Genomic DNA, 12,898 nt, shown 5'->3' on the forward strand with positions numbered 1-12,898 from the left:
TTCAAGTTGGACGAAGTAAACTGGCGGTAAAGCGTTTCAATTCTGTTCTGAATTTGCTTTTCTAGAAGAGAGCATTGTACAATTGGCAGATGATCAGAAACACATTCTGCTAAAACAGCACTATTAACTTTTTTATCATATACGTTTGTCCAAATGTGGTCTATACAGGTAGCAGAACTTGAAGTTATCCTGGTGGGACAGTTTATCAGAGAATAATAGGCCAGGTTGTGCATAATATCAACAAATAGGCTGGTATTCATATTGGACTCATCAATAAGATTATAGTTGAAGTCACCCATTATATAATTATAATTCAACTTGTTCATCTTTGAGAGAACTTGGGACAAGAGATTCCGAAAGTTAGCATTGTTCAATTCATCAGTTAGTGGTGATCTATAAATAGTACCGCAGGTTATTGTTTTATTTTCCAATAATATGTCAATAAATATAGATTCGAAAACCTTTTCACACATTATAGTAATATCCTTGCGGACAATGTATTTCAAATCATTTCGAATGTAGAGACCAACACCACCACCTCGGTGATGAAATCTACTGTTAGTGATAAAAACATAGCCATCCAATGTATTGAAATGGCCATTTGTACCAGATACAATCCATGTTTCATTTACAGCAATTACATGAGGCTTACAATTCAGTGAATTCACTAGTGCTTCAAATTTTGTGTAGTTTTTGAAAGAGGCTAAAGATCTGATATTGAGTGAAAGAGTCATGAAACCACTTAGTTTAAAACTATCATTGAATTTGAGATCATTGACATCACTAGAGCAAATATACTGATTTGAGCTGTTGTACATGAAAACACTGTTTATGTTGTTGAATTCATCATTGTCAGTATTGGCTGACTCAAGAAACATTTGGTTTAGGTATTCAGGATCAAGAATTTTAGTAAGTGCCTGGGCTTCAGCTTTTTCTGAATGAAGGGAAGTACATGATTCTAATAATTCAGAATCAGAGAGAGAAGAGAATGGTATGCAATCTTTTTCACAAAAGAAACAGCACCAAGGCATATCATCAGCTTCAGATTGCAGGTTTTCATACTGCTGGTTAGAGATATTGGTGCATTTTAAATGTATCCAATGTGAGCAAATGTTGCAAAAAATAGCTTTCTGATTAGTTCGGACTGATTTGTGGCAATTTCTACAGGGATATTTTGAATTATGTTTCATGGTGGTGGCAAAGTAATGAAATAAAAAAATAAAAAAAGTATAGTGAAGTAAGACAAAATCTAAAATACAAAGCTTAAATACAAAGTTTCCAGGTGCAGAACTTATGGTTAAATAAGTACTAGCCTAATTAGCATAAGGAAAATAAGGGTGAAAATAAATTGAGTTAAATTAAATTATATTATCAACCCTGTGCTAAAGGCCACCACTATACCAATGAGACCAAGTTGCAAACAGTGTGCCTATTTGCTAGGTCCCATTGGGCGAGCAGCAGCCCTGGAGTACAGGGGACGAGAGAGAGTAGTGATATCATTTAAACAAGATATAACTCGCCTTCTGTCCAAGTAAGCGTATATAGTCCCATTCATTGTCGACACCTTATGCTTCCCGAATGCTTCCTTGGCAGCGGCGAGGAGCTTGAGCCTATTCCGGGTCAAGGACTCCGTGATGGACAAACCGCTGCCTTTTAGATCTTTCTTCCTACCATATATTAAATTTTTTGTCGATCTTCGGACAAATTTAATAATGATGGGGTTCTTCGGGGACTTGGATCGCAATTTATGGGTTATATCAATATCCGTGTTAACAATAGGCTGGTCAAGATTGAAGTTATTGTTCAGGGTGTTAACAACAAAGTCTTCAAACTTGTAGTACTCAGATTCTGGAACAGATTTGCAGCCATGAAGAACAACACAGTTCCTCCGGGTGTACTGTTCCTGATCATCTTGCTGTTTTTCACATAACTCCAGTCTTTTTATAATCTCCTCGATCTTAAGAGAGATTTGAGCCACATCATGCTGGAACTTCTTAACAGCTTCAGACTTGCTGCCATGGTCTTCAGTGGCAGACAGTTCATCTGAGCGTTGCATGAGCGCTTTTTGGTTGGCCTGGAGGGATGTAACAGCAGCCAGAATCTGGTTATGAACTTCGTTATTCATATTGATTTTCCGTGGAGTTTCGAGTTGAACAGGTAATTATTTCAGCAGAATCCAATGTAGTATTATGATCAGAAAGGTATATTCCGTTTGTTGATATAATCGAAGGTAGCAGGCTTTAGTACTTAAGTTAACCAAAGATTAAACTATCATCTGCAAACTTGGATAGCAAACAATCTACAATCTACTAAACTATACCAGACCCCAGATATATGCCCACACTAGGAGTTCCGTTTATCCCCATGTTGCAGCAGTTGTATATTAGTTATATTTATATATAATCCACAGTTAATTGTTTTATTCAATTTAGCATGAAAAATGCAACAAGAATACAAAAATTAGACAGAGAATACCGGAATAAGAATCGGTAGGCCTATACCGGTATTGGGTTTTCCTATTCGCCACCTATGTCTCATACATCTACCTCTCATGAAAATAATATACAAGCTATAACATTTCGAAGGCCCTCACAGGATATTGATCATACTTGGCGTTGCATAGAAACTTACATCATGATTGACCTCGTTCCAGCAATTGATACCGGGCACCAGCAACGTAACCCAAGACTGCAAGAAGAAGAACGGTTTGTTTTGGCCGGGCATTAGACTCGACGCAGTCTGTGTTTACAACTTAACCAACCGTAGCTAACTATGACCACTAGCGGAGATAAAATACAGCGACACGTTTGGTTCATAGTTTGGTTGCGTTCATGCAATGACATATAACTAGGCTTACCATACGTCCCGGTTTAGCCGGGACAGTCCCGATTTTGACAAGCTGTCCCGGCCGGTTGAATCAAATGTCCCGGTTTGTCAGCACGGCTTTCATGGGTAAAAAAATTATATTCATTATTATCACAATTTTTTTTTAACGGTGACAGCCCATTTACCACTGTTTTGCGACACACTTTGCTAGTTCAGAGAGAGAAATTGCTCTATTGTTATGTCACAATTGGTATATGTTTTTAATGCGTTTTCTGGCGTTAACTGCAATGTCGTTAAGTTGTCGAAATGCCAAAAAGAAAGTACATGTTTTCTGATGAGTTGAAGAAAGATTTTCTTTATTTAAAGCAAACTGAAGCAGGAAAGGTACACTGTACGCATTGCAGATCTGTTTTTCTGTTAGTCATGGCGGTCGTTCAGATGTCAACGATCATATCCAAAGCAGGAAGCACAAAACATTGAGGAATCGACTCGACTGACCATTTTTGCGATAACAAATTCGGGTGATTCTGTGTCGTTGGCAGCCGACATTTGCCTATCACACTGCTATTCATGACCAAAGTTTTGACTGCACCTCTAAATTAATTTCAAATTTTTTTGAGGCTAAATTTGCATTAACTTGTAAATATACACAGTTAGAATTTCTGATGTCCGCTGTCTGATAAGCGGATTCGCTGATTTCGCACGTTCAGCCAGAAATAAATGAGAGTCGGTGCATTGCTCCGCTGTTCTCCTCTGAATTTAATGATGATTTACTTCAAACTCGAATGGCAACAAAACGCAGAAAAGTTGATGCTAAGTGCAAAGGGTTCAATGGCGCTGAAAATATTCAAATGGCATTTTTTGAGATGCAATGAGGAAATAAATCTATATTCTATTCGAGAGATGTATCACTGCTTGATTTTTAAAATATAAAGTATCATCCGTTCAGTTTCAACTTTCTAAAAATATGTGCGGCCCGCCAATGACTTGCAACCCTTAATTTTGGCCCGCGGGTGACAAAAGGTTGCCGACCCCTGCCGTAGATGTTGCAAATATTCCGTCAGAGGTGAAGCTAAATTTGCAGGAAAAAAGAAAAGTCTGTTGGTTTCGTCGCAATCACTTGTACTTCTGGAATCCTTGGAACGCTCTGTCGAAATTGACGTAACTGTATATAAAAAGAATGTTTGCGATTTTTACGAGAAATGTCTATCGTATATAGATGAAGCCTACAATGCTGCCAGGCCACACATATGGACAAATTTGAAGAGTGAAATAAACTGGACTGAAGTGTTTGATCTGCAAAATTGATAAATGATATGTTTGGTTAGCTGATCAGGTTTTGAATAGCGATGCACTTTTCGACGAATACTGATAAAGAGATATTTATCTGAGCATGGTTCAAATGCAATTTGGCTTACTTTGCCGGTTGAAATTAAGTGGACAGAGATGTTTAATGTTTTTTCTAACAGAAATATTAGCATTTCGAATTTGCAGCGAATTAGTTGATTTTGTTTCCCGGAACATCGGCATCTGTTGAAAGGATTTTCTCCATTGTTAAAAAATTTTGGTCCGAAAGCAGGTGCAGAATGCCAGAAGAAAATATAAAACCACTCCGTAACCTGCAAATTTAATGGTGATGTCTCTTGTTATCAGTTTTATGACAAAATCAAAACAAGAATTTTCGAGAAAGGTTCCATCTGCGGACAAATACTTTTGGTCTAATAAACTAAATGAATAATACAGACTAGTTTTTTCTAATTCAATGATCAGTAGAGATTTACAGCCGTATATACCCGCAATGGCATGGTAGACGTTCCAATATTATCAAGACTGGCAATCGACCGAATGTTTGCCAAATCGCACCGTCCCGGTTTTTTGTTTCAGATTTATGGTAAGCCTACATATAACAATGTTGTTATATGTCATTGGTTCATGTGAAATCTGGATATGAAATAATAAGACTTTCATAAAGTGATTCATCACCGCAGATTAAATTGTAACGCAATATTTTCAGTAACTTAATTGACATATAATAAACGTTTTCTTTTACAATAGGTAGCATTTTGAAATCGAAAAGTACCAGACATGAATGTACTTTTCGATAGGTTCGTTCAAATACATTGGCTAAAAGTTTCTCGCCCACCTCCTTCTTTTTAGGCACCACAAAACTCGGAAACTTCTCTACATTCAATAGTATCTTGCTTCAAATATATTTTGAAACTTGTTTACCATAATAGTTTCACCATTCGAAATGTTTAGACTGGTTTTTCTATCAAATTTACTACCAATCGCGTTATTATTTGCTCTGATATCACTGAGTAAATATATCAAAGATGTGACAATATTATTCGTACTGACGTAAAACAAGAGGGCTAACCAATACACCCAAAATCATAATATCGCTAGCTCGGACAGACAACATTATATCATTATGTGCTGACAATTGGAGGTTGAGTTTTTAAAAGTGATGAGCTATGCGATGCTTAGAGGTTGGCACAGTGTTTACACATAAAAAGTTCAAAGACACAGAGAGAGATTTTATGGAAATATTTTTATTCCTACAAAACAACATTAACACTAACAACTATTTGAGATTGAACCTTGGGGAGTGTCTTAAAGGATTTTCTTCGCTATTTTCGTGGTACTATAAAAGGCAGTCAGTTCAGCCTTTTTTAGTAATCTCACTATGCGAACTCTATACTGATACTGATTTTTGCCTAGTGCACTTTTTATTCTGCTTTAATTTAAGTATTTGCTACATTGTCTATGTAGCAGCGCATATATCTCATCTTTATAGAAATCTTAATTTACCTTAAATAAAACACAATGAAAGTTATTGTAGCTGGATTCACAAAGACAGGAACAAATACAATGAGTGCCTGTTTGGCAGCATTAGGATACAAAGTTTATGGATATGAACAGAACTTTTTCTATCTTCGAAACGAGTGGACCAAAATTCTCACAAAAGGAGGATCCAAGGAAGATTTTTATAATATGTATAAAGATATAGACGCGGGTTGTGATATTCCTTTTTGCATATTTTGGGAGGAAATATTGGAAGCATTTCCGGATGCAAAGGTACATTTTTATCAGAAAATACAGTAAATATTTGGTTTGCTACAGTTTGGATTGCTACAAGACGAATAAAAATATGGGCAATTCTCGGTGATTCGTGGAACACTTTCACAATAAAAATGCTATAATTTTAAGGTTTTTTTTCTATTTTATTTATTAATTAATATGGTTCGAATATAGTTAGAGACAGTAAAGTTTTACCGCACGCAATTAACATGTTTTTAGAAAAATAGAGCATCTCTATAATTTTCAGAGTGTGATTTTCATGACAACATAACGATGTTGAAATCTTCGTACGCCGCAAAATCAAAAACCAAACAATAAGCGAGCAACTTGACAAACAGTAGCATGACGATAAACCGTGCCGCAATGTTTGTGCCATAACTCTGTGCTGATTTGATACTTTGCTAAAAAAATAAAACTTTTTTATATTTCAGATCATATTTATGAAAAGAAAAAGTGAAGATGATTGGTTGCGTAGTTGGATGCGGCAAGCCGATAACGTTGAAAAACATCCTTACCTATCCACCCTGGCTTTCTTGTCACCAACTGCTTTTTCCATGTTCAAATATAGCAGACATGTGGGTTAGTGCGTAGTTAAACAATAAAAATTCCTATTATCCTGGGATACCACAAAATGTATTTGCTTTTTTTATAATATTCTAAATGACGATAAGGGAGTTTAATAAAAATTGACCACCAATTATATATGTGAGGTGAAGCACTTCGGTTTCACTGTATGTTTATAACACAAGTCAGAGCGTGCTATTCAATGAATTTATTTAAATAAGATGAATTAAGTAAGGCGTTGTCGGATTAGGGATTACGTCTCGCGCTCACTAAGCCTGACTGTCAACATACAGAAGTGGGGTAGATAGGATATTAGCTTATTTTTACTGGAGTCGAGGTCGTATTTTTAAATTCCCCGAATTTTGAAATTTTGAATCCAATTATGATAAAAAAGGTCAAACTCTTCTCGGAGCCGAAAAACGGAGTCAAAATCAACTACAATTTGCAGTCAGAGTCAGAAATTTTTCTTGACCCGTAGTCGGAGTCGATTGTAATAATCCCTGACTCCACGGTCCGGTGCGAACAGAGGAAGTTTTTTTCTAGTTTCAGTTGTTAGTGCACGGCTGTCTTCTGCTATACAAAAAAGAAGGAAACACAATGAATATGCTTAAAATAAACGTTCAAAATTGTACTAACTTTTAATAGCACATCATATAGATTAAGTTTTTGTTATCAAATGCGACTCTGAAGCGATGTAAACAAGTTACTCGTGTTTATTGACAAACAATATTGTGTTTATTTGTATTTATTGTAACAAATATATTATTGTACAGGCCGTGTAGCATTCTGTTCCACACCTCAAGCTTTCTTCGCATGTTACAGAGGAATTAGTAGTACGGTCGCAAAAAAGAGATATCGAGACCACAACAATTCAATATTAACGGTGAGTGATTTCATGATCATTTGAATGAATGGTTTTTCGAAAATGGGCTGCTAGTAAAGCTATTATAAAGCAAATGGCCTCTTTATTTTGGAATACCCATTACTGAAATGTTTGTGTCTGCAATGCTGCCTTAGTTGCAATTTTGTTTTCATGTCAGCCAACCTGAGCAAACAATCATTGGAAACCCCGTCCTTTGTAATTGCGTATACCTAACGTCATCGGAATTTTAACTAACAAGATAGAGTATGATATATATTTCCCAGTTTTCAAAATGAACAAAATAGAAACTCAAACAAACAAAATATTGTTAAACAATTCGATATTTAAGACTAATATTTCAAAACAGACAATCTGAGATTTGAAACGTGGAAGTCGAACAAATCCGCCATTTTATCTTCAAGTGTAGAGATAATTCGAAAAATTTAATTGCCTTTTTATAAAACGTGCGGGTAAAGCCTAAAAAGGAAATTCAAAATAATGTGTAATGTGCCAAATTAGGATAAAGACGCTGATAGGGTTGATCACGTACTATACATATAGGTAGGCTTACCATACGTCCCGCTTTAGGCGGGACAGTCCCGCTTTTTAGTGTCTTGTCCCGCCGTCCCGATAAGTCAGCTAAATGTCCCGCTTTTGCGTTCAGCCATCCAGCATAATACACGAACATGTTCTCGTTACTGTTGTTGCTGTGTAGCGCAACGCTAACTTACTTACTGAAGGTGAATGCGTTGTTTTGTTTGTTATGTTGTTTCCCGCTAACATTGTTAACGAAGTATCGCATGTAAAATCAATTCTTATTGGTCCTGTTCGGACGTTCACGTGAATGTAACATTGAGCAACGTTTTTTTGAAGGTTGTATTCTACAGAAAAGCATGCTTGGGCGAATAAGTAAATTCTCAATGCTTGAAAACAGCAGACTATTTCATTATTCTTTATTCCGTTTGCTGTACGAAAAAATCTAAATTCGGATTATTTGTATCGTTAGCGTCTATTCCTTTCTATTTTTCGAACTGAACCCGGTATTTAGACAAAGAATATGCGCATGAACTCTCGATGACAATATGGCCAATGAAGACAGCCGGGATGGCTTTAAATGTAGGCCTATGTAGTAAAATCGGAAACTGTAAAGTTACAGAATTACAGCTATAGGGTCGTGTCTTTGGCGGAGTCCCGCTTTGAAGTCAAAAAAATATGGTAACCCTACATATAGGAAGAATATCATCATTCAGTAGATCCCATCTGCATGTTTCGTTCGCATGAGGAGCATCCAGAATCAACCATTCGCATACATATGCGGAAGGTTGCTTGAAGATACACACATTTTGTGATGTAACAATCACTTTATTGAATGAACTATCGTTTACCAATCGGTAGTCACTCAACTTACGACAGACAAATTCAACTAAAATTCAGTGGACGTCAATGTCATGACGTGGGAGTCCAAGCAATTAAAACGCATCGCAAGAGTGTTTTTAGGGTGTATCTTCGCTCGCTGACAAAATGTGGTCTTGCTGCTTTCCTTTTTAATAAGTTCCTCGAAAGAGTTTTTATTTATAATCACGTGACAAGTGACTGACGAAGCATACATTAAATACGGTATGCCATAATTAATAAATCAAACGTTGAACGTCTCGCATCGTAGCAATTTAATATATTATTTTACACATGTCGTCAGTCGCTTGTCATGTGAATAGAAATAACCATTTCGGGGAATTTATCTAAAATGAAAGCAACATGAACACGTTTTTGGGGCGAGCTAAGATTGGATATCTTAAAATAAAACATGTATGTGTATCGCCACCTTTTTATGGTGAATGTACAGTTATAATTTACTTCGAGCTTCGAGACAAAATCTCTGGTATATCTTAAACATGGTTCCATTACATTTGAACCCACGTACATTTGAACCAATGACAATTGCACCTGTATGCTATTGCACCTATGGAATTTTTTTTGTTTCACGGATAGTTAAACCCATACTAACCCTAACCCATGGGTTTTAGCACCCGCATATAGATTGAACCCGTGGATATACGCATGGGTTCAAATGTACATGGGTTCAAATGTACGGTCACCCTTAAACATACGTGCACGTATGAAGTCTATTGTCTGCATATGTAAACCACTTGATTGGGTAATATTCTCGTCAAGAAAATAGGTGAAGCAATTTCGTAGTATTTTGTCTAATTGTTAAATTTGTACGCTGAGCTCATAAATAAATTAGCTTACCGGTATACGTAAAGAATATAATTGATTCCAATCACACATATCGTGTAAAAGGACAAGCGTGCATCCGGATTTAGTGATTGATTTCAAGATTATCCACAGCATTGTCAACTCGTAATCTTTAGTAATATATTTTCGCCAAAAAAACTTATTGATGACAAAGTAAAATCATGTGACTGAAGTAATTATAATACGCGATCGAGTTATTTAATTACTCACCAGAAAACGACCCAGTATTCGAATAGTAAAATGAGTTTTTATGAAAATATCACTATTAATTCTCAAAAATCACAAGAATTTCAATATTAAGGGCAATTTAATTAAGTCTGACAGTATTTTTGAGTGGAATCTTCATGCCTAGGCATACAGCAAATTGCACTAAGGTTTTGTAAAAATATTGAATTTTTGATTGAAACAACCAATAGAAGAACAATAGAAAAATTTCATTGGTTAGCCCAAGCCCTAAAGCATTTGTTGGTAAAGTAAAGAAGTTAGTATTGAATGTCTAGATACAAGACACGGGAAATGACAAAACCCTCAATCGTGTATTGAATAATGCAAGCTATCTACAGCATGATGCAAAAAAGGTTTGAAAAATTCGTAATATATCTTATACATTCAATTCATTTCAGAGGGCACCAAAAGACCAACTTTTGCTTTTCTCTCTATCCGATGGATGGGGACCTATGTGTGATTTTCTTGAAAAGCCAATTCCAAACTTCCCATTTCCCCACAGAAATCAACGAGCCACAATAGTCGAAGATTACATGAGACACAGTCCGATTTTCCATCGAATGAAACAAGAAGCGAAAATCACATTGACAGGATTTGGCATTTTGGCAACTATCGGACTGTTGTATTTGGCGAGACGCATCGTTCCCGTGACCATCCCGATGCCTAAAAGCATAACTATAAACTGGTAACATATTTTGATGATTGTCAATATTGTGGTAATGAGGGTTGATGGACTTTACCACCACAAACATTTTTTTAATTATATTGTGTGTGTATTTTATTATCAAACTTTTTGCTTCTATCATTTGAGGTCATATATTAAATTTATCTTCGAAAATATCACTCTAGCTGTTTCAAGTACTGCTGCTTAATTGTAGAAGTTGATTGGGATAGTAGTGCACGAAGGATGCAAAATTATTTTTTATGTATATTGTGAGTTTGACTGGACATCTCCTTCATTCGCGGACTTAACCGATTTAGATTTTACTGGTTACAAAACAAATTTTTCTATTTAAATTGTATTGTAAATTGTATTTAAAGGCATATAAGTTTCTTCACTCTTCCATGAATTCATAGGTTTTCACATGTGAAAATTTTGATGTACGACCAGTTTTTTATTTCATTCCCACAGTTTTTATAACAGAGTGTTACTCTTGAGTTACTCAACATTTACACTTTGGTTTACTCCGTGGTTCGTAGATTCAAGCCATTTGTTTTGAACAAGGTAAGCCAAACGAAGAATAACCTCATTCAGTATTATCTGCGATTCAAAATACATGCATTACAACGATAATATTTATTCAACTTCCGGTTTATATTCAAAAACACAATGTTTAACATTGTCTACATAATAAATCACTTGTACTTACTGGAGGGATTTTTTCTTCCTCCGAAATATAATTTCCGAATGGAACGCGATTATGAGAAACATATGTTTATATTTGCTCTGGAAACATGACGACATAGTTATTTACTAATGTATCCATCCCTGAGTTGGGGACATCTGCCAATATTTGTACAGTAGGTAGGATATTATTCGCATAATTGTATTTCATCAAGTTTAGTATTTCTCGAATGGGGTTTTTCATATTTTTCCAGTAAATGGAAAGTGAGCTTAATCATATGGCAAACCATGCCCTCGTTAACTTAAAACTTTTCGTTAATCGTCGTCGGGGAAGGACGCTCGTTTTCCGTCCATTTATTTATATATGAGCAAGACAAGATGGGATTTTTCTTATCTTTCGGAACTAGCAATTGTATGGTTTCGATTGTCAGGTAAAAATATTCATGAATTAAAATGAATAAATGAAACAAGGGAATTTGACAATGAAGTCTACCCATTCATATACACAATGATTTTGGTGGTTTTTGACGGTGCATATACGAAAGAAGCTTGAATGACTTTATACAGAGTCATTAATAATGTATAAGGTCAATTACCATAAGTTAGCTAAAGCGCAAGTTCGCCAGGTTTACATTTGTGTTTCAACAAGTTTACATGTAGTGTAATTGACGTGTATTAGAGGTACCCCTTGTGTGAAAACCTGATCTGCAAGTATGTTACGCCTTGTCGATCATGCAGTAAACAGTTTTTTGTTTGTTCGCTGAGGTATCATACAGTCTTTGGACATTTTCAATTATGTATAAGACACTTATTCACTTTTAGATGTCTAAGAATTGGGCAAGAAATAGACAGTTACAAAAAAATATACATTATTAAAGATTTTGTTGAGCAAAACTCATACAAACAACCAAGCTCTGACTAACCTAAGTTTCTGGTTTTGATATGCCGAGAAGTACTAAGAATATAATCTTTCGACCATCTATAATTGGGCATTGTTCATCTCATAGACTGAACTATATGGATTTATATATCTATGGCACATCTTCGGGAAAGGGCAATTTCTAATATGGGTAAGATCATACTAAACGTATCATGTCTCAGTTTTCAGTATATTACGCTTTTCACGCTTTCAGCGATGGGAACCTTATGAAGCATATAGAGAATACACGGTTTTATGTGACATGGCGATACGCCTGTAACAAAGAATTGTGGTTACGGGCGATTGCCGGTATATGCCTTCGTTAGAGATGCTTCTCTAAATGAAGCCAATTGCCAACACCGGTTGCATCTCCGGAAACTATGGTCCATACTCGACCGTGTACTGCGTATCATTGTAATGCCCAATTAGGTGAACGCGATAAACTCGTTCGCTCATTCTTTTAACGCAGAATGTTAGTAGTTCGTGTAAGCTACCACAACATGCGACGCATCTCGCTCTGGGAGTTCTTACTGTTAGACGCATAAAGCAGGTTAGTTACCCGTGCAAATATTCCAAGAACTGAGATGACAGTGACGTATGTACGATGTTGTGTAAGTTGTTGGAGTGATAACCATTTTGTCATGGGAATTGGGTCGTATTTTTATGCTAAAAATCTTCTTCAAAATTAAGACCCCGGCAAGTTGCATTTAAAGGCCTGTTGTCGAATTTTGAATGAAAGCAATACTCGCAACTCTCACAGACTAGCGAAGTACGCCACCGGGCGTAATATAATATAATTTTATCCAAATGGAAAAGTGTA

At 36.0% G+C, this 12,898-nt stretch overlaps 1 protein-coding gene across 2 annotated transcripts; it reads left to right on the top strand.

Annotated features, from left to right (window-relative positions):
* The first annotated feature begins 5,602 nt into the window (after positions 1–5,602).
* Positions 5,603–11,042, top strand: LOC120346451 (uncharacterized). Of its 2 annotated transcripts, none has more exons than XM_039416193.2 (4): positions 5,603–5,904; positions 6,339–6,486; positions 7,245–7,354; positions 10,213–11,042. In XM_039416193.2, exons 1-4 carry the CDS (start codon positions 5,653–5,655, stop codon positions 10,501–10,503), a joined length of 801 nt encoding a protein of 266 aa, XP_039272127.1. In that variant the 5' UTR covers positions 5,603–5,652; the 3' UTR covers positions 10,504–11,042. The 2 variants fall into 2 exon arrangements, with proteins under 2 accessions (XP_039272127.1, XP_039272128.2); XM_039416194.2 differs by having other exon boundaries at positions 10,317–11,042.
* The last annotated feature ends 1,856 nt before the right edge of the window (positions 11,043–12,898 follow it).

The sequence above is a fragment of the Styela clava genome, chromosome 8 (assembly GCF_964204865.1).
Source record: "Styela clava chromosome 8, kaStyClav1.hap1.2, whole genome shotgun sequence".
NCBI lineage: Eukaryota > Metazoa > Chordata > Ascidiacea > Stolidobranchia > Styelidae > Styela > Styela clava.